Source organism: Microcaecilia unicolor, chromosome 5 (assembly GCF_901765095.1).
Source record: "Microcaecilia unicolor chromosome 5, aMicUni1.1, whole genome shotgun sequence".
NCBI classification, from domain to species: Eukaryota; Metazoa; Chordata; class Amphibia; order Gymnophiona; family Siphonopidae; genus Microcaecilia; species Microcaecilia unicolor.
In genome coordinates, this window is record NC_044035.1 from 84,460,978 (window position 1) to 84,480,513 (window position 19,536).

Genomic DNA, 19,536 nt, shown 5'->3' on the forward strand with positions numbered 1-19,536 from the left:
AATAGGTGGCAGAGACAGAGAGAGAGAGAGAGAGAGAGAGGACTGGGGGGAGACACTATGGTGATAACCTGAAACAGACAACAGCCTATTTACATAAAGGAGGTGCTGTTACACAGCTGACAGCATGCTTTGAGGGGGGGGGGGAGGAAGACTAGTAGCTTTTGCCAGTGATTTCCAGTGGCACCTTAAGGAACTAATTTACTTTAAAGTTACTTTGCCCACAGGAAAAAATAGGGAAGAACCTTAGCAAGTCAGGTGCTGATTTTGGAGGGGATTCCACCCCCCCCCCCCCCAAACTTCACTGGGGACAGTATGGCTAGTTTTTATAATCAATTTTTGTGCTGTTGTACACAAGCAAGCCTGGTTTATATTACACACTCTCCATGTTTGCCATAATAAAGTTACACTCCCACTTATCACCAGTGCTGAAAGGGATTGATAATGCACAAGATAAACTCACAAAAACATTACCTTCATAATATCTTGTTTCTCTGGTACTGCACACTGCCGATAGTCTCGATGATTAGGGAGTTTTTCTACAAACAAGCTAAAAATTAAAGTATACATCAGAAATAAAAATCTATTAGAAGGACTTTATTAAACAAGTGCAAAATTAAAAACTTATAAGTCAATTCAGGCCCCAGCCTGGTGGCAGCACTCCACACTGCACATGAGAAATCAAGGTTTGATTTCTGAGTCAGACTTCTGCTTGTCAGGTCACCCACAGCTAGGGATGCAGAAGAGGAAGTGTTTACAGGCCTTCCCCTCTTTCTGGGGAGAGGGAGTACCAGTTATCACTCAGCAGTGCCACCTACTGACCAGATTCAGGTTCCAGAAGCATCCATGGTTTGTAACCATGGCTGAGGATGGAACAGACTAGATGGAAGGTAGCATCAAAAACAGGGAAAAGCTTTGCAAATGAAGGCTCAGGATGCAGAGCTCTAGGAGAACTAGAAGCCTAAAGAAGCAAAATATAAAACAAAAACAAACTCCAGCAGCTAATAAATACACCCTTTTATTTATTTTTGACTCAGCAGGTTCTTCCTGCTCCTTCCAGCTCAAGCTGAAATCGGATGCTATGACTCTTCATATCCCCAGGTAATTGCTGATTTGTTTTCTCCTACTTCATATCCCATTCCACTTATTTAGTCGTTATTGCACTTACAGTCTGGCCAGGGTCCATGCACCAGAGGGCCTTGCAGGCCCCTTAAAACTGGCCATTGGATGTCATCAAAGCACAATGAATAGAATTCCCATGAACCAAAGAGGTTTTATGGCAGGAGACGGCAAGAACCTATCTGGCCCATCATCTGGGCTGAAGGCATGGGCACAGCTTGCCACCATGTTGAGTGACCCCAAACATTTGCAGACGCTATTGAAAACAATAGCAAATATGAGGTTTATATTGTTTTAGTAAACCTCAATGGTTTTTGCATTCTTTTTGTTAGGAGGGGCTCAGGGAGTTTGAGGGGTCTGTGAAAGGGAGGATTATATTCAAAATGTGTTTGCCAGTGCTCCAGATCTTGCTTTGTTACTTGCAATGCTGTATTGTGGATTTCAGTGGAGTGCTATATGCCTTTATTTTTGCTTAAGATGACAATAAAGATATTTCAATATAAAAACAATAGCAACCGCTTATGACTGCCTATGTGTGTTTTGTTTTTGACAGCTTTTTTTTTTATTTGAAGGCTTCCCTTACTTATACATCATGAACGAAATTATTAAATCACTAAAACAGCATAAAAAATTATTGTCAGCATTTCAGCCATAAACTGAGTGCCCTGGAGAGACGAGCTTCAAACCAGACGAGGTGCCATGCACCGAACTGGAAGTGAGAAGAACAGGTAGGAAAATGCTTAGGTGGCAGTTAACGAAGGCAGCATCTTGTCTAAGAAGTTAAAGATGTTTTCTCTTTTTTGTACCTATTCTTCACGTTTGCGGAGTCAGGTATTTGGATTTTTCTTTTTGGTAACTGTTAGCTGATAGTTTGTTTAAAGTACAATATGGCTGCAGCCCAGGGGAGATTGTTTCAATTTTTTTACATCATGCCATCTCCTGTCATAAAACCTCCTTGCTGAACAATAACTCTGCAGCATCCCCACGCCGACTGGGAGTACAGTGAAATTCTGCCATTGAACCACCAGGCCGACCAGTTTTTTGTATCTCTTCCTCTCGTAAACAAACTCCACTGCTTTTAGCACTAATCAAGGCATAGCAACACATCTGGAAATATGATATATATTCTGTGGTAGAACTGTACCAAATGGAGAAATTATGCCATAATTTAGGTGTGCCAATGTCATGTGTTAAGCACCGGTTCTAAAAGGCATCTATGTGCTAAGATGCCATTATAGGACACTAGATTAAGTTGGCATTGGTGTGCCAGATATAACTGTTCACATCTAAATGCAGCATTTTAGCATGTAACTTACAGAAAATTCTAGAACAGCTTTGTAATGCATGTAAGTGTGCATTATATGTGCATAAGTGCTAGTATCCTATAACAAATGTGAGCCATACAGTTTGGATACAAGGAAGAATTCTGGCTTCATTTTAAAAATCTCTTATTCCAAAATTCAGTAAGGGCTTCCTATTATATTTTCATGTACTAAATCATGTGGAGGGAACTTTCTAGTCTCTGAGGGCCACAAACTATCTGATAGAGTTTTCAAACTAATCCTAATGAACATGCACGAGATGGAATTGCATATGATTATGACAGGAACTGTAATGCCACATCACAAACTCATAATGTCACCAAGCTGGAATGCCTCCAGAAAGGCTTTAGCATATGGTATTTTACATTGTAAAATGGATGTTATTTTCTCGGTTATTATGGGCTTAGTGTGTTTTCTCCGTGGCTTTGCTTGGACTCCCTGCAAAGCTTATCAGCCAGTTGTGTGCTAACCAGGGATCCCAGGAGCCCTGGTGTCAGTGCCCAAAAAGCAAGACCCAAAATCCAAAATAATGTGTACCTGAACGTACACCGCTGCAATACTTTCCAGGCTTGCACTCAAGAAAAGAAAAGAAAAAATTGTGGATATATAGTGCTATGCACCCTTAGGCACCATTTCACTGACTTTTTAAAACATGCCTCATTCAGCAAGCACACTCAAAAACATTTTTTCTCCATCACTCTAGGCGTTTATTCTTATACAAGTAAATATTTAATCTAATAAGAGCCTTAAAACTACTGCTTCAATATACTGCGATTCTTTAAAGTTGGTCTTTACACAGCAAAATAGTGGGCATGGGGGGAGGGGTGGAGAGAAGGCTTCAGATATCACTATAACTTACTACATTCTGATCTGCTCTAATCACGGCTTATCCATGAGCCTGTTCCTGGATAATTCTGCACAGTTCTGTACCTGTAAATAACCGTGCAGTTTAACTTAAACTGGCACTTATAGCCCGCTTCTATCTCAAAAAAATATTTGAAATAAATTACATAAAACCAAAATGTTATGAGTTTTTAAAGGCTTTGCTCAGTAAGTATATAGTCATCTTAATTATTCTTTATTCCTGGATTTCAGGGAATGCATCAAGACAATAAGAAAAATATATACAGTACAGTTTCTGGACTTTTGAGCAAACATTTCCACATTGTCTCTAGATGCCTGCGTTGGATATAAATACAAGGGAGCCTAGTCCGTATCCTAAAGCAGTCCAAGCATGTTCTCTGCTGTCCAAGCACTAAGAAAAGTCCAGAGACTGCTTCCGTGAGCAGAATGCTATGTGGTCACACTATTCAATGAAGCCATGCTACCATCACTGCTCTGAAGAGCAATCCAGTCTCACTGTGTGTCATTTTATTCTCTTCTTTGGGGAACTTTGTGAAAAAAAAAAAAAGTTATAATCTAAAGCTCTCCACTTGGGAGCCTGACTCCCATTTACAAACATGGAGAGCCTTTACTCGTAAGACATTCCACCCAAGTGTTCAGGTTTTCCTTTCCTCATTTTATCACAATAACTTCCTTGTTGCATCACATTCTGTTCATTCTCACGTATCACCCATGACAAACACAATCATCAAGTTAGCAGAGAAGGAAAACTAAGCAAAGCTATTTAGCCAGACAGCATATCATCATTTAGGAAGTAGTAAACAATTTCTTACATTATAAATTTGTTATAAAGAACAAATGCATTTTCCAGGTTTCCTTCCTCCAAATAAACAGCTGCCATCCGTTCCATCTCTACCCCAGATCGGAAGTAGCGGCGTGGAGTAATGTCGTCGTTGATTGTGACATTGCAGCCTAGTTTACTTAAAGCACGCACCCGCTCTTCGGGACTCAAGGAAACATCTGTGTGGTCAGGCACAGCTGCCAGCTTCTTCTGTAAATTCAGCAGAAGGCAAATTAAAAGAGTTTCCTTATTGAAGAATTTCAGTCACCCATTGTGCCCCATCCCTCCCCCATCTACCACACTCCTTACCAGAAGTAGAAAGACTTTCTTTTAGAAATGAATCCATGTATAAACAGTGGCATTTGCATATGTATTATCACAAAGAGATGCAAATACTAGAGCTGTACATTGCTTAAAAATTTTAATTGCGCGATTGATCGCATGATCTGGCTTTGAGTGGGGTCAGAGGCTCCAAGTGATGGTGGGAGATGTCCTCATACAACCTGATCTCAGTCACGCTCCTTCCAATGACACAGCTAAGTGTGCATTAATTGTGCAGCCCTACTAAAAAATATATCTATATATTTATTACTTTTGTTGTCCAGTGATTTTATTTTTATAATCATCTTCTCTCCCCTCCCTTCCCCTCCTCTCTTCCTGTCTTTTCTCCCCTCCCCTGGCACCATCTCCTCCCTTCCTTCCTTCCTTCCATCCATGAACATAATTTTTCCCTTCTCTTTTTTTCTCTCCTCCCTTCTGTAGCCATCTCTCTTCTTTGATTCTTCCATCCCCTATTACCAGCATCTGTCCTTCTACCCCCCCAATGGTCCATATCTTTCTCTCTCTTCCTCCCCCCAGCACCTCCTCTTACCTCTCCCAGCATGCCAGCAACTCCCTCTCCCTGCTCCTCACAGCCCTCAGTCTTGACCGCTGCAGTGAAAGAATGCTGCTTCTCATCTGGTACCAAGCCTCTCTCTGTAACAGAACGTTCTGTCAGAGAAAGCAGGCACCATCTCCTCCCATCTTTCTTTCCCTCCCCTGGCACCATTTCCTCCCTTCCTTTTCCCTGGCACCATCTCCTCCCTTCTTTAATTCTTCCATCCCCTATTTCCAGCATCTGCCCCTCTAATACCCTGCCCCCCCCCCCCACACATATCTCTCTCTCTATTTTCCTCTTTCTACCCCTGTGGTTCCCCCCCCCCCCCCCCATCACACTCCCACTTTCTCTTTTCCTCTTTTTACTGCCGTGGTCTGCCCCCACCTCGTGGGACACATCTGTCTCTCTCTTTCTTTTTGTCCCAGGGTCTCCCTCTCTCTCTTTCCCTCCACAGTCCTCCTCCCCAGCATCACTCTCTCCACATGTTCTCTTTTCCTCTTTTTTCCGCCATGGTTTCCCTCCCCCTCCATCATCACTCTCTCACTCTCTACTTTCTCTTTTCTTCCTTCTCCCACTGTGGTCCCCCTCCCCCCACACAACACACTCACTTTCTTTTTTTCCCGCCCACCCCATTCCCCCATATCTCTATTTTTGTTTGTCCCGGGGTCTCACCCAGCAGCAGCTTCTCACGGCGCAGCACAAGGATGAGCAGCTCCTTCTCCCTGCCTCACCCACCCGAAGCCTCTGTAGTAGGAAGTCCCACTCCCTCTGACAATTTCCTGTTACAGAGAGAGGCTTGGAGCACGCAGAGGAGGGGGCTGCTGGAGTGTTGGAGAGATAAGGTCCCGGCAGGGGGAAAAAAAGGGAGAGCGCGTTGGGCAAGCTGAGTTAACTCGTGGTAAAATTTTAATGCGAGTTAAACATTTAATACATTATTAACCCATTAGTGCCCAATGTTCCCATAATAATGGCTTATTATGGGAACATTGGGCACTAATGGGTTAATGCGTATGTACAGCCCTAGTAAACACCAAATTTCAGACAGCCACACATCATGTAGATGGGACTAAAATCTACACATATATTCCCCATTTACAAAGGGAATACACATGCATGGGAAAAAGTTTCCAGTTTTATAACAGTTCAAAAGGCACGTGTAGGTATATTTCTTTTATTTACGGCTTTAAAAAGTGCTCATTTGGCCAGCGCTTTGCACAAGGGATTAAGGAAGTCATTTTTCCTTAATCTCATGTACTTTATTTCCACCTCCAAAATTATTTATTATTATTTACTGCATTTGTACCCCACATTATCCCACCTTTTTGCAGACTCAATGTGGCTTACAGAGTTAGGTTATGATAGAGTCAGTACATGATTTAAATACAGTTGATCATAAGCTGAGGTAAAAGAGGATATAGATCGGCAGATGTTGGATAGGTTGTGTGAGAAGTGTTTTAGGTGTGCTTGGGTGGTTTGGGGGATGATTTGTATCATTGAGGGTGACTTTTGTAAGCTTTGTTAAAGAGGTGCGTTTTCAGAGCTTTGCGGAAGCTTGTTAGATTGTTCATGGTTTTCAGGGCCTTGGGTAACGTATTCCAAAACTGTGTGCTTTTGTATGCAAAGGTCGTAGCGTAAGACTGTTTGTACTTCACTCCTTTGCAGCTGGGGAAATTCAGATTGAGGAATTTGCGGGCCGATCTTTTGGCGTTCCTGGGCGGTAGGTCCACTAGGTTTAGCATATAGAGTGGGGCATCTGCGTGAATGATCTTGTGCACGGTTGTGCAGATCTTGAACTCAATACGTTCCTTGAGCGGAAGCCAATGTAGTTTCTCTCTTAGGGGCTTCGCATTTTCATATTTAGGTTTTCCAAAGATGAGTCTGGCTGCCGTGTTTTGGGCTGTTTGGAGTTTTTTAATGGTCTGTTCTTTACAGCCTGCGTACAGAGCGTTGCAGTAGTCCAGGTGGCTTATTACTAGTGACTGTACCAGGGTGCGAAAGACGTTTCTTGGGAAAAAAGGTTTAATTCTTTTGAGTTTCCACATTGATTGGAACATTTTTTTCGTTGTGTTCTTCACGTGGGTATCGAGTGTGAGGTTTCGATCAATGGTGACGCCAAGAATTTTCAGGTTTTCTGAGATGGGAAGTGTGCAGTAAGGTGTGGTTAGAGTGGAGTAGTTGTTTGTGTTGTATTGGGAGGTGAGAACTAGGCATTGGGTTTTTTCTGCATTGAGCTTTAACCGGAATGAGTCTGCCCATGAGTGCATGATCTGGAAGCTCTGGTTGATCTCGTTGGTTATTTCGTTTAAGTCACTCTTAAACGGGATGTAGATTGTGACATCATCGGCATATATGTAGGGGTTAAGGTTTTGATTGGCCAAGAGTTTGGCTAGTGGTGTCATCATTAGGTTAAAGATTGTAGGTGAAAGGGGGGATCCTTGAGGGACTCCACATTCCGGTGTCTAAGGGGTTGATCTGGTAGTATTCGTTATAACTTGGTAGGATCTAGTGGTGAGGAATCCTTTAAACCATTTGAGAACTGGGACTCCGATTCTGAAGTATTCTAGTATGTGTAATAGTATTCCATGATCCACCATGTCGAAGGCACTAGACATGTCGAATTGTAATATGAGTATGTTCTTGCCGGTTGCAATTGTTTTTTTGAAGGAGTTCATTGCAGATACTAGTACGGTTTCGGTGCTATGATTTGATCGGAATCCTGACTGTGACTCGTGTAGAATTGAGTGTTTGGTCAGATAATCCGTGAGCTGCTTTGTCACTATGCCTTCCATCAACTTTGTAGTGAGTGGGATAGAGGCGACTGGTCGGTAATTGGTTAAGTCCATTGTGCTTTTCTTGGCATTTTTTGGCAACGGAATGAGTAGTATGTTTCCATTTTCCGTGGGGAAGAGACCATGTAGGAGTCTATAGTTTACTTGATTCGTGAGGTCTTTTTTAAATTGTTTGGGTGCAGCTCTTATTAGGCTGGTAGGGCAAATGTCGAGTTTGCACTGAGATTTGCCATATTTATTGAGCCAGTGTGTGAGTTCATCTATTGAAATTAAGTCAAAGTTGGTCCATGATCGATCAGCTGGGTATTCCCCGGGTACTGGGTCTAAGCATTCGAGGATGCTTGAATATTCAATGGTGTTACTTGGTATCATGCTTCGGAGCTTTGTGATTTTTTCATTGAAATACTTCGCTAGGTTGGCTGCCGATGGGGTCTCTGTGTTATTTGAGGTGACCCGTGTGGTGTTTAGGAGATTGTTTACGAGTGAAAAGAGATTGTGTGTGTCCTTGTAATCTGGTCCTATTATGGTTTTGTAATACATTCTTTTGGTATGTCTGATGCTGTATTTGTATGTTCTTTGTAACTGTTTCCATTCATCTTTTTTTTTGCTCCATGCTCTTTCTAGTCTTCTGACCTGTGTTTTTAGTTCTTTCAGTACTTCGTTGAACCATGGGATTGAGCTAATGAAACCAAGCTAAAACTGAAGCCTCACTACTTTACTGGTGACACACATGTAAGTCTGTAAAGTGGTGCCACTTACATGTGGAAGTTGTAAAATTACTTCTTCCACGTCAAAGTGCTGACAAATCCACATGGAAGCTGCCGGGTTTGTGCCAATCATTTTTTCCAAATATGTTTTTGTTGGGGGGAGAAAATATCAGCTCCTACTGCAAATGCCAGAAGAACCTAAAAAAAATACCACTGGAATTGAGCACATCCCAAACTGGACATCTCAGTTCCAATCTTCATGTACAAACTAGGCTCGGAATGTTCACTCCCAGACTGTCCTGATATTCACAGGCATTTGCAGGCACTCTAGTCCCCCATCTCGGCCTGTCCCAACCACACCCATAGAAATACATGCAACAGAAAGTACCGTGCAAGTTAAACACCCTCTAGAATTTTTACAGCAGCAGTGTTGTCAAACTACTTGTCTCTGGTGGGGTTTGTGCACTGCAAAAACCAGGCACAGTGAAATGCTTTAGCTCCATCATAACCAATTGCTAACACTAAAAGCATATTCTATAAGAACGTCCTCAAAGAACGTATCTGAGATGCAGTACAGGCACATGCATAAGCAGCAGTGACAAACTAGCAAATTACATTTAGGTTACTTTTACAGAATGTTTGAACCAACATTTTAACTAAACATGGACTTCACCGTGCTCTGAAGTGGGGAAAAAGTGCAAAGAGAATTAGTCTCTGCTTTTAAGCAGAAATACTCAAAACTAATTTGTGTGTTGAGATGACAGCTGGTACAGTAGTTGATGTTATTTATTTGGATTGCTCCTCACCTTGATATTTTTTTGCCATAGCCATAGGAGGGTCAAATTAAAGAGAAGAAAGATAAACAAAACCAGATGTATAATTAATTCCTGAGCAGGCTCTAGAGTATAAGACTTCTAACAGCATCTCAGTCAAAAAAAAGAAAAAAAAAAGGGGGGAGGGGAGAAGAGGAACTGCTCTGCCACACCTCTACAGAAATCCAGGTAGACCAGACTCAGGGAAGGAAACGAACAAAAACCACCAGGGGCCTTGCCTTGGGTATTAATTAATTAGATGTATAGCTTAGTTCTCTGAGGCAGAGTTTTAGAACCTGAAACGTGACCATGCTAGGGATGCTCAGGATTTTCAAGTACATTTTGTGCTACTTTACATAAACAGCTGTTTAACCATTTAAATTATTTTCTGGCTTGGATTATTATTACTCAGCTGTGGAAACTTTGCTGGTGCCCTCTCGCTGTGTCATATTTATAGAGTAACATCATAATGAATAATACAACATTAAAGACACAAATACACTAAAACAAAGTCATGTATATAGGAGGACCAGCTCACTATGAATGTCTAGTTTTAGGGGGAAAAGAATATCAGAAGCTTGGTACAAACCTGAATGTTTATTCAGGATGGGCTGGAGTTGGGCTTTGACAGCAACTCCAGTAGTTAAATAGCAAGGCCAGTGCCAGGCAGACTTCTACAGACTGTGTCCCAAAAATGGCAAAGGACATTTGTATCGGTCCATGCACCTCGAATATTGTGTTAAATTCTGGTCACCGCATCTCAAAAAAGATATAGTGGAATTAGAAAAGGTACAGAGAAGGGCGACAAAAATGATAAAGAGGGTGGGACGACTTCCCTATGAGGGAAGGATGAAGCATCTAGGGCTCTTCAGCTTGGAGAAGACAGCTGAGGGGAGATATGATAGAGGTCTATATAATAATGAGTGGAGTGGAACGGGTAGACGTGAATAGTTTGTTTATTCTTTCCAAAAATACTAGGGGGCATGCGATGAAGCTACAAAGTAGTAAATTTAATAAGAAACTGAGAAAATGTTTCTTCACTCAATGTGTAATTAAACTCTCAAATTTGTTGCCAGAGAATGTGGTAAAGCCAGTTAGCTTAGCGGGGTTTAAAAAAAGGTTTGGCCAGCTTCCTAAAGGAAAAGCCCATAAACCATTACTAAATTGACTTGGGGAAAATCCACTGCATATTTCTGGGATAAGCAGCATAAAATGTATTGAACTTTTTTGGGATCTTGTCAGGTATTTGTGACCTGGATTGACCGCTGTTGGAAACAGAACCGGTCTTAGCAACTGCGGGGTCCTGTGCAGACCAGTTCTCTGGGCCCCCCAGTCCCCGCCCCCACCTAGCCCAGCCCCTTGTTGACAAGATATGTTTTAAACATTTTCTTTTATTTCAAATAAAGACAAATCATGCAAAACTTGTATACAAAAACTAATTCAAACATGAAAAATGCTATACAAGGAAACCTTTGGGTTTAAAAAGCAAAACCATGTGCACATAAGGACTAGATAAATGAATTAAAATTAATCCTCTTAATATGTAATACTTGGTAGCAATAATGAAACAGTGATTGAATATTCAGATAGCAAGCAGCCTGAGCCAACAGATTTATTTTCCACTGAACATAATTAACTTTGTATGAACTTGGCTGCTAATAGTGTGCTGAACTGGACAATGTTGGCACATTTAGCCACACCCGTTTACCAGCCATGGCGTATATAAACAGTAATCATTGAAAATATTACACCAGTACAGGAGAAGAAAAATAACTTTTTTTTTTCCATTATAAATAATTTCTGTAAGCTGTTACAGCTCCAGTATACCCAAAATGACACAAACCAAATTAGCATACAATACCAGAAAAACAGAACATTGCTATACATTGCAAAATAAGACAGCAGATGTAAATTCTCAAATTGGACATATTCCAAACACTAAAAATGAAAACAAAATGATTTTTTTCTACCTTTGTTGTCTTGTGACTTTGTTTTTCTGATCATGTTGGTCCCAGTCTCTGATTCTGCTGCTCTCTATCTGCTCCCTTACTTAACTCCACTTCCAGGTCTTCCTTTTCCATTTATTTCTTTACTTTCCTCCTTTCTTCTTCATTTCTTGGCCTACATCCATAAGTAAAAGCTGGGTCCTCTGAGGACTTGACTGGAGGAGGTATAGAGTGGATCCAGCTTTTGCCTATTTTCTCCAGCCATGTGCAGTTTTTCTCCTCTTTTCCCTTTCCCTCATCTCCGTCAGTATGCATCTCCTTCCTCCCTCTCTCCTCTATCCATGTCCAGCATTTCTCCTCTATCTCCTCCCCTCCATTCATCTTCATCTACGTCCTCTCTCTTCCCTCCCCTCCATCCATATCCAGTATTTCAACTCACCCCTCTCCTCCATCTATATCCAGAATTTCTCCTCTTCCCTCCATCCATGTGCATCTCCTTCCTGTCTTACCTCACTTCCATCCATGTCCAGCATTTCTCCTGCCCTCCCCTCCATCCATCCATAGCAACTCTCATCTCTCCCCTGCCCTCCCTACCCATCCATGACCAGCAATTCTCCTCTGCCCTAAACTCCCATCTATGTCCAGTGATTCTCCTTTGTCCCCTGTCCTCCCCCCTCTCATTCACATCCAGTAATTTTCCTCTGTCCCCTGCCCTCTCTTCTCTCCCCTCCATCCATGTGCATCTCCTTCCTGTCTTCCCTTATCTCCATCCATGTCGAGCATTTCTCCTGCCCTCCCCATCCATCCATCCATGTCCAGCAACTCTCCTCTCTCCCCTGCCCTCCCCACCCATCCATGCCCAGCAATTCTCCTTTGCCCCGTCCTCCCCTCTCATCCGCATCCAGTGATTCTCCTTTGTCCCCTGCCATCCCATCCCCTCCCATCCATGTCCAGCGATTGCCCTCTCCTCCATGTCCAGCGGCTTGCCTGCCCCAGCCCCCAACTTAACTTACCCCCCTTTTCAGCCCCTGAGTTTCAGGTCCCAACCCGTTTTACTCCAGCCCCATCTGTGCCCTCAGTTTTCCTCAGCTGCTTTCCTTCCAGCCGCCCTGCATTTAAAAAGTTATAGCGGCAGCAGTGAAAAAGCAGGCTCGCTTCTAGCCTTTAAGCCTCCCCCTTCTTTCTCAGTGTGCACTGTGCCGCTTTCACGGAAACCGGAAACTGCATCAGTGCACGCTGAGAGAGAAGGGGAAGGCTTAAAGGCGAACCTGCTTTTTCGCTGCTGCTGCTGCCGCCGCTGCAACTTGTTAAATGCAGGGCGGCTGGAAGGAAAGCAGCTGAGCGACGATATGGCAGGGAGCGACAGGAAGCGCCGCGGGGCCCCTGGAGGCGCGAGGCCCTGTGCGACCGCTCCTGTCACCCCTGCCTAAGACCAGCTCTGGTTGGAAACAGGATGCTAGGCTTGATGGACCTTTGGTCTGTCCCAGTGTGGCAATACTTATGTACTTAGGATCAAATCTTTATATCACATTAATATCATATGCTACGAGTGTGGGTGCTGTGTATCTCAGTGAGGGAGGGGAAGATACCTTAAGGATGAAATTAGTAAGTAAAATGTTATTAGCAATACTGTTGATTTTTTCATGTATTAATGAATGACAGTATGCTACAACTATAATAATATAACCATTCTTCAGACTATTGGAATGACATTGTGGTATAATGTTTGACTGCATCATATATAAACTACCTACATGTGGGTTGGCATGGTGGCAAATTGCCAACTATCCTGTTTGAGACACCAGTATCATGACAGAGTCTACACTGCATTAAATAGTGGGTGTAGTTCTGGCTGAGATCTTTGTCTGCCGTCATTTACTATATTACTACGCTAGTTTAATTTTCTCTTTTCAGTTGATTTGCTATACAGACTATTTAAATTTACCCTCCAACTTGCAGTCAAAAAGAGTAAGACATCTGAAGAAGACCAAAAAGCAGCAAACGGGTAATACTGTGAATAACCTAGTTAGCAATACTCTCTTAAGAGAGACTGCAGTGTAAATGCACGGTGAAAATGACTGAGTAGACTCAACAGGCCCAAGTAGAAAAAATAAAATGCTCTTAATTTTTTAAACCATTTTCCCAGCCATTAAATTAAGATCACAAAGTGGTATATACAAATTTTGAAAAGAATACAAATAAAAGTCTATGGACAGTTAACAGCATGGCAACAAAAATAAAGCATATGTCATAGGCAATATGACAATTTTAAGGATTTTTGTGCATACAATGCATGGATGCATATTTTTAAACAATTTCTAGTGTGTGTGTGTGTCCCTCACCCCCTTTTGGTGTGTGTGTGTGTGTGCCCCTCACCCCCTTTTAGTGTGTGTGTGTCCCTCACCCCCTTTTAGTGTGTGTGCGCATCCCTCAACCCTTTTTAGTGTGTGTGTGTGCGTTCCTCACCCCCTTTTAGTGTGTGTGTGCGCACATCCCTCACCCCCTTTTAGTGTGTGTGAGTGTGCATCCCTCACCCTCTTTTAGTGTGTGCGAGTGTGCATCCCTCACCCTCTTTTAGTGTGTGTGTGAGTGTGCATCCCTCACCCTCTTTTAGTGTGTGTGTGAGTGTGCATCCCTCACCCTCTTTTAGTGTGTCTGTGTATCCCTCACATCCTTTTAGACAGTGTGTGTGTGTGTGTGTGTGTGGATCCCTCACCCCCTTTTAGTGTGTGTGTGTATCCTTCACTCCCTTTTAGTGTGTGTGTGTGTGGATCCTTCACTCCCTTTTAGTGTGTATGTTTGTTTGTTTGTGTTTGGATCCCTGACCCACGTTTACAGTAAGTGTGTGTGTATATTCCTGACCCACTTTTATAGTGTGTGTGTTTTATGCTGTTGTGGGGAGATGGAAGGTTAGGTAGTGGGGTTGCTGAGCCTCTTTTGTAATGTTGTAGGGAGTTGGAAGGTCAGGTTACCAATACCATTTTGTGTGTGGTGTTGTGTTTTGCTAGGGTATATTTTCCTCCAATGGATTTGTAACAGTATACCTTCTTCTGTTTTCCCAGGAGGTATATTGATATTCTAGGGAAGTGTGTGAGGGGAAGGGGAGAGGGATAGTGTGCACTGTCCTTGGGGATGTGAGTGGGGGCACCATGAGACAAACTCCCTCGGTGCTAGCTCATTTCAGTAAAAAATCTTCACTGTCCAATAAATTGGGTTTCTATCCAGCCTATTTTTTTTAGATAACCATAATGAATATGTATGAGATGTATATATGCAAATATAAAATCTATTTTTTAGCCAGTGGGAATCACATACTGATCTCAAAACTACTGCGGGACAGCTGAGCGAGCCGCACGGCAGTGCTTTTTACCTTGTGGTAAGCATGCATTAATGCTTACCGCAGCTTAGTAAAGTCACATTCTTGCTCAACTCATGGCTATAATCCATGAAGGGAAAACGAAAATGTGCCTTTCATTCCGTCATGATATTCACTGCAAATCTTGTATTTTCCATGACACATCTTCCCTGCTTATGGTGAAACACATACTTGGGACATACCAGTGAGCCGACAGTAAATGGCTGCTCCATTTTGTCTTCTTTCTGCACCTTCTCATATTCACATCGTCTTCCCAATCCTTCCATCTACACTCAAAGACAAATGAGGAAAAAAATCAATATCATTTCATAGCTATTACCAAACTAGCTCCTTACCCATGGGTTAATAGCGAATATGAAATTTCTGTGTCAGACTGCACTTATGCACTCTCATTATGAAGAAAAATCAATTGCACAGAAATATATACAAACCAAATAGATATGTCCATTACAAATCTCTTATGTTTCACAAGTTCCCTCAAGGCTTACCTATTGGGGCAATTTGGATTAAATGGTGGTTTAAATACAGGCAAATGTGTCTAAACTTAATTTTCCTATTGTCTTTATAACATCAAAAGAGCTGAACATAACCAATGTCAGAAACCTGTGAGTAGTAGATGCACTAGAGATCAACCAGTTATAGTTTACTGAAAGCAATGTTAATAAAAATATAAAAACAAGGGTGAATACGGTAAGAGTATTCTGAAATCCAGTCTGACCTGTTTTTCAAGGGTTACAGTAAGGGCAGCAGAGGAGGGAATTAACAAATAGGTTTATGCTTTCTCTTCAAGGTCTCTTTCAGAGTAGATTTAACCATCAATAACCTCTACAAACTTATTGGCAAATGTTAAATTGTTTCTCCACCAAAATGATACTATAAGCCAATTCATTATACCTTTTTGCAATCCTAGGTTCACTTAGGTTAACACAAGTGTAGAACACTGCCACACCTTTCAGAAATCTAAACAGTCTTAAGACTTGCTCTTTTCCACAACAGTTCAAACAATATGCAGAGTATAAAAGCAGTCAGACGACAAACCACCTTCAAAAGGTTAAATAAGAAGCTCAACTGCCAGCTCACAGTGACCAAGATTAATCACACATGAGATAAGAACATGCATTTACCACAAATAGGCTCACACTGTAAATTCTGTAAATCAAATGGTACTGTCACAGCTCCAGACAAAAAGGTCATTTTACCCGTGTTTCATATAGCAGTACTAAAAGATAGGAGATTACTAGTCTAACACTATCCAACTACATTAAGGGCTGATACAGAGCAAAGACTGAAAGCCTAAGAATTCAGGAATGAGACTCACTTTACCTGATAGATACATACAGGCACTGGATGGAAAAGAAACTCTGAGTATGAACTGCATTTCACATGTTCGTGCCTCTGCTAGAAAACTGACTTTGATCTAGGTAGTTTCTGTTCACCCACTGAAGCTGGTTATCTGTCGTTGCCTCAGGTATCCACAGGTTCTAAGCTCTTTTGGGAAGAGACTTATACCTGAATATTTACTATAATGTACAGTGCAGCGTACATCCAATAGAACTATAAAAATTAAAATCATGAATTATTCTTGTAGAGCTAACCAAAATGTGGGTGTGCTATAGAAATAAGCAGTAGCAGTGTTTGCAGGGGTCACACACGAGGGAAGACCACCCCAAGAGACTTTACATCAGAAGTACTATCTCCACGCAGGTTCTTGTTGATCAGGATATTTCTTTTTAGGTTCCCCTGCAAATGTATTATAAAATATCATAAAAGTAAAATAGCCTATGGAGTTATCACCTTTCTCCTAACTTGAGTGACCTTAGATACATCTGGAAGCACAGCCACTCTTTGCTTGAAAAATTAAATTTGAAATGATTCTTAAAAATGATAGATTTATCAGACTGAGCAAAATCTGAAAGGAAACTTAAAAGTGGCTCTGGTAGAAAAAACTGTCGCTTGAAGATTCCAGGAAGGCAGATAACACTAAAGGGAGTCCATATCACCTTCTTCACACAGCAAAAGATGGAAGAATTTCAAGAGCAATATCTGAACCATGGCTACACAAGATCCCAATTCTTCAGATTTAGCTATCTTTAAGATGTCTCTTAGATACATCTACCAAAGTTCACTGGGACCCAGAAATCTAGATAAAGTTGAGTCTTAAATTCTCATCCCTACTCATTTTCCAAGGCTTCCAACTTGAAATGCAAAGCCAACCTATTTTTCACAAAGGCTACTCTCAATGTCTGAACCATGGCTATTTGAGATTTCAGTGTGTCCAATTGCTTCTCCTCCCAACCTACCTTCGTGCTCTCCAAGCTTCACCACTGTCTTCTTAGTGAATTCCATGGTTTGACCAATAAGTCCCAAAGAGTAGCTTCAGCTCTCATCATTGCCTCCCAAATGTCCTCTGGGGTCATATTCCTATTCCCATAAAGCCCATATCCTCCCACAAATGGACCCTGGATCACTGTCGGCAGGGGAGATGAAATATAGGCCAAAGAAAGCACTCCAGCATGGGACTGATGATTGTCTTCTTCACTTCTAGCCAAGATGTTACCAGCCCAACAGAAGAAATCATAGAACTGCTTTTGTTTCTAGAAGGAATGGATCTATGGAATCTTCACTAAGATTCTTAGTGGAGATTGGGTGGCGACGCCAGTATTTGGAGAGTAAAACTGGTGCAGGGTGGACTTCTACGGTCTGTGCCCTAATCGTGATTGAATAGATATGGATGGGCTGGAGTGTAAATTTTAAAGGGGTTCGACGTTAGCTTCAGAACTTTTAGTACAGGAACAGTGCTGGGCAGACTTTACGGTGTGTGTCCTGAGAAAGTCAGGGACAAATCAAACTCTGGTATATATTTAAAGTATTACATACCATGTAAAATGAGTTTATCTTGTTGGGCAGACTGGATGGACCGTTCAGGTCTTTATCTGCCGTCATTTACTATGTATGTTACTATGTTTCTTTCAAGTAGCTCACCAATTCCCCAGAGATCCTGGATCATCTGACACTATTATGTCACATTGATGGCTGTGGCAAAGGGAAGCAACTGCAAAAACTGAGTGTGGCATTCAGCTCCATCAGGAACGGATACCCCTTCTGCTGCTTGTAATGGGGCACCGGGCATCCATAGGTCCCTAAAAAGCCAGATGCTGAACTCATAAGCTGGACCATACCTTAGCCAGCCTTCCTCTTAGCTATCGTCAAAAATTCTCACAAGGAGAAAAATGCTGACACATATTGTAAGGGAATCAAGAGTATCCACACTGCTAGCCATTTATAGTACCATTTTGTTCCTCCTCTACTTTCTTTTATACTTGATAAAAGCATTTTGTTCACAACCTCCCAAAAGTGTTACTCAGATGAAAATATTCTAGTGTTAGCATCTTCTGGATGCCTTACTGAGTCAACGTGATTACTCAGACACAGATAAATAAGGGTAAATCAATACAGGCTGCTGAACTGTATGTTCAAAACCTCTGCATGGTTGCTGCATGCAAAACATTAATGTTGTTGGAAGAATGAAATACAAAAACAGTACAAATAACTAGAATATTCTTTCCTGAATTTTACAAGGCATTCAAAACAAAACTATCATTGCACTTGTACTACAGCCTATCACCACAAAATTAAAGGATCCTACTACTACTACTATTAAACATTTCTATACTAAAGCTGCTGATCCTCATATCAAACTGATTATAAGCAAGCACCTCATTAAAACAAATTCATTCATATCCAAAGAAGTATTTGATTCAAGAGTTCTCACATGAACAAAAAATGGGGAACAGATATGTGAATAATCTGTGCTAGAAACCAGTGTATAAACAATACATGTCTAGTGCGTTCGACAAGGTAAACCACAATATATTACTAAACATACTAGAATACTTCAGGATTGGTGAAAGTGTATTTAGCCGGATCAAGGGTTTCCTAACAACTAGAACATATCAAGTGAAATCAAACTCGAACATATCATCACCATGGAAAACAGACTGTGGAGTACCTCAAGGATCACCACTTTCACCGCTCCTTTTCAACCTAATGATGATCCCACTAGCCAAGTCCTTATCCAATCAAGGCCTTAACCCTTTTGTATACACAGACAATGTCACATTATCCATCCCTTACAGACATGACCTGCATGGGAGTGTGCACTAATACTACTGCAAGATATGACGCCTTTCCATTCACGCTATCCGCCTTCTTTCTTTGACACAACTGCGCTAGCAGCTGGCTCCGGAGCACGTGGCTCCTCCGTCGTGCCAGGGTTCCTGGGGTGGGGGCAGGTGCTTCGGAGAAGGCTGAGCCTGGGAGTTTGCCTGAGGAGGGGGCGTCTCAGGTGTTGGGGGAGGCAGTCCCTTTTCCCCATGACTTATGTCCTTTTACTTACCTAATGAAGCAGGCTCAGCAGCCAGGGGGTTCTCTGCAGGAAATGTTTGGGCTGTCTTCCCTTGGTACCGCCTGAGAAGAGGAGGAGGGTGTAGCCTTCTGCTTTGGAGGTGGAATCTGGCCCCTCCCTCCCCTCCAGGGTCTCTGATGGCCCTTTCCGGCAGGTCTGATCTAGAGGGTGGCCTGGAGGAGACAGAGTTGTTGGCTTTGGAGCTGGATGACCCTACAGCTGACCGGAGTTTTCATAGGGAAGAGTTGTCCTCATTGAGGTTGAAGGGAGGCAGCCTCAGGAAAGATGTCAGGAAGTATTTTTTCACGGAGAGGGTGGTGGATGCTTGGAATGCCCTCCCCCGGGAGGTGGTGGAGATGAAAACGGTAACGGAATTCAAACATGCGTGGGATATGCATAAAGGAATCCTGTGCAGAAGGAAAGGATCCTCAGAAGCTTAGCCGAAATTGGGTGGCGGAGCAGGTGGGGGGAAGAGGAGTTGGTGGTTGGGAGGCGAGGATAG

General features: G+C 42.2%; 1 protein-coding gene across 4 annotated transcripts in view; it reads right to left on the reverse strand.

Annotated features, from left to right (window-relative positions):
- Positions 1-19,536, reverse strand: part of STAMBPL1 (STAM binding protein like 1) — a 117,000-nt gene that overhangs the window by 50,803 nt on the left and 46,661 nt on the right. For 3 of the 4 annotated variants that reach the window (XM_030203064.1, XM_030203066.1, XM_030203065.1), the window contains exons 2-4: positions 14,812-14,895; positions 4,115-4,332; positions 472-547 (exon numbers count right to left, since the gene is read on the reverse strand). In XM_030203064.1, coding sequence (XP_030058924.1) covers positions 472-547; positions 4,115-4,332; positions 14,812-14,895 — 378 coding nt within the window. Of the gene's footprint in view, positions 1-471; positions 548-4,114; positions 4,333-14,800; positions 14,896-19,536 lie in introns of those variants that run through there. The other variant, XM_030203067.1, reaches the window with a different exon arrangement.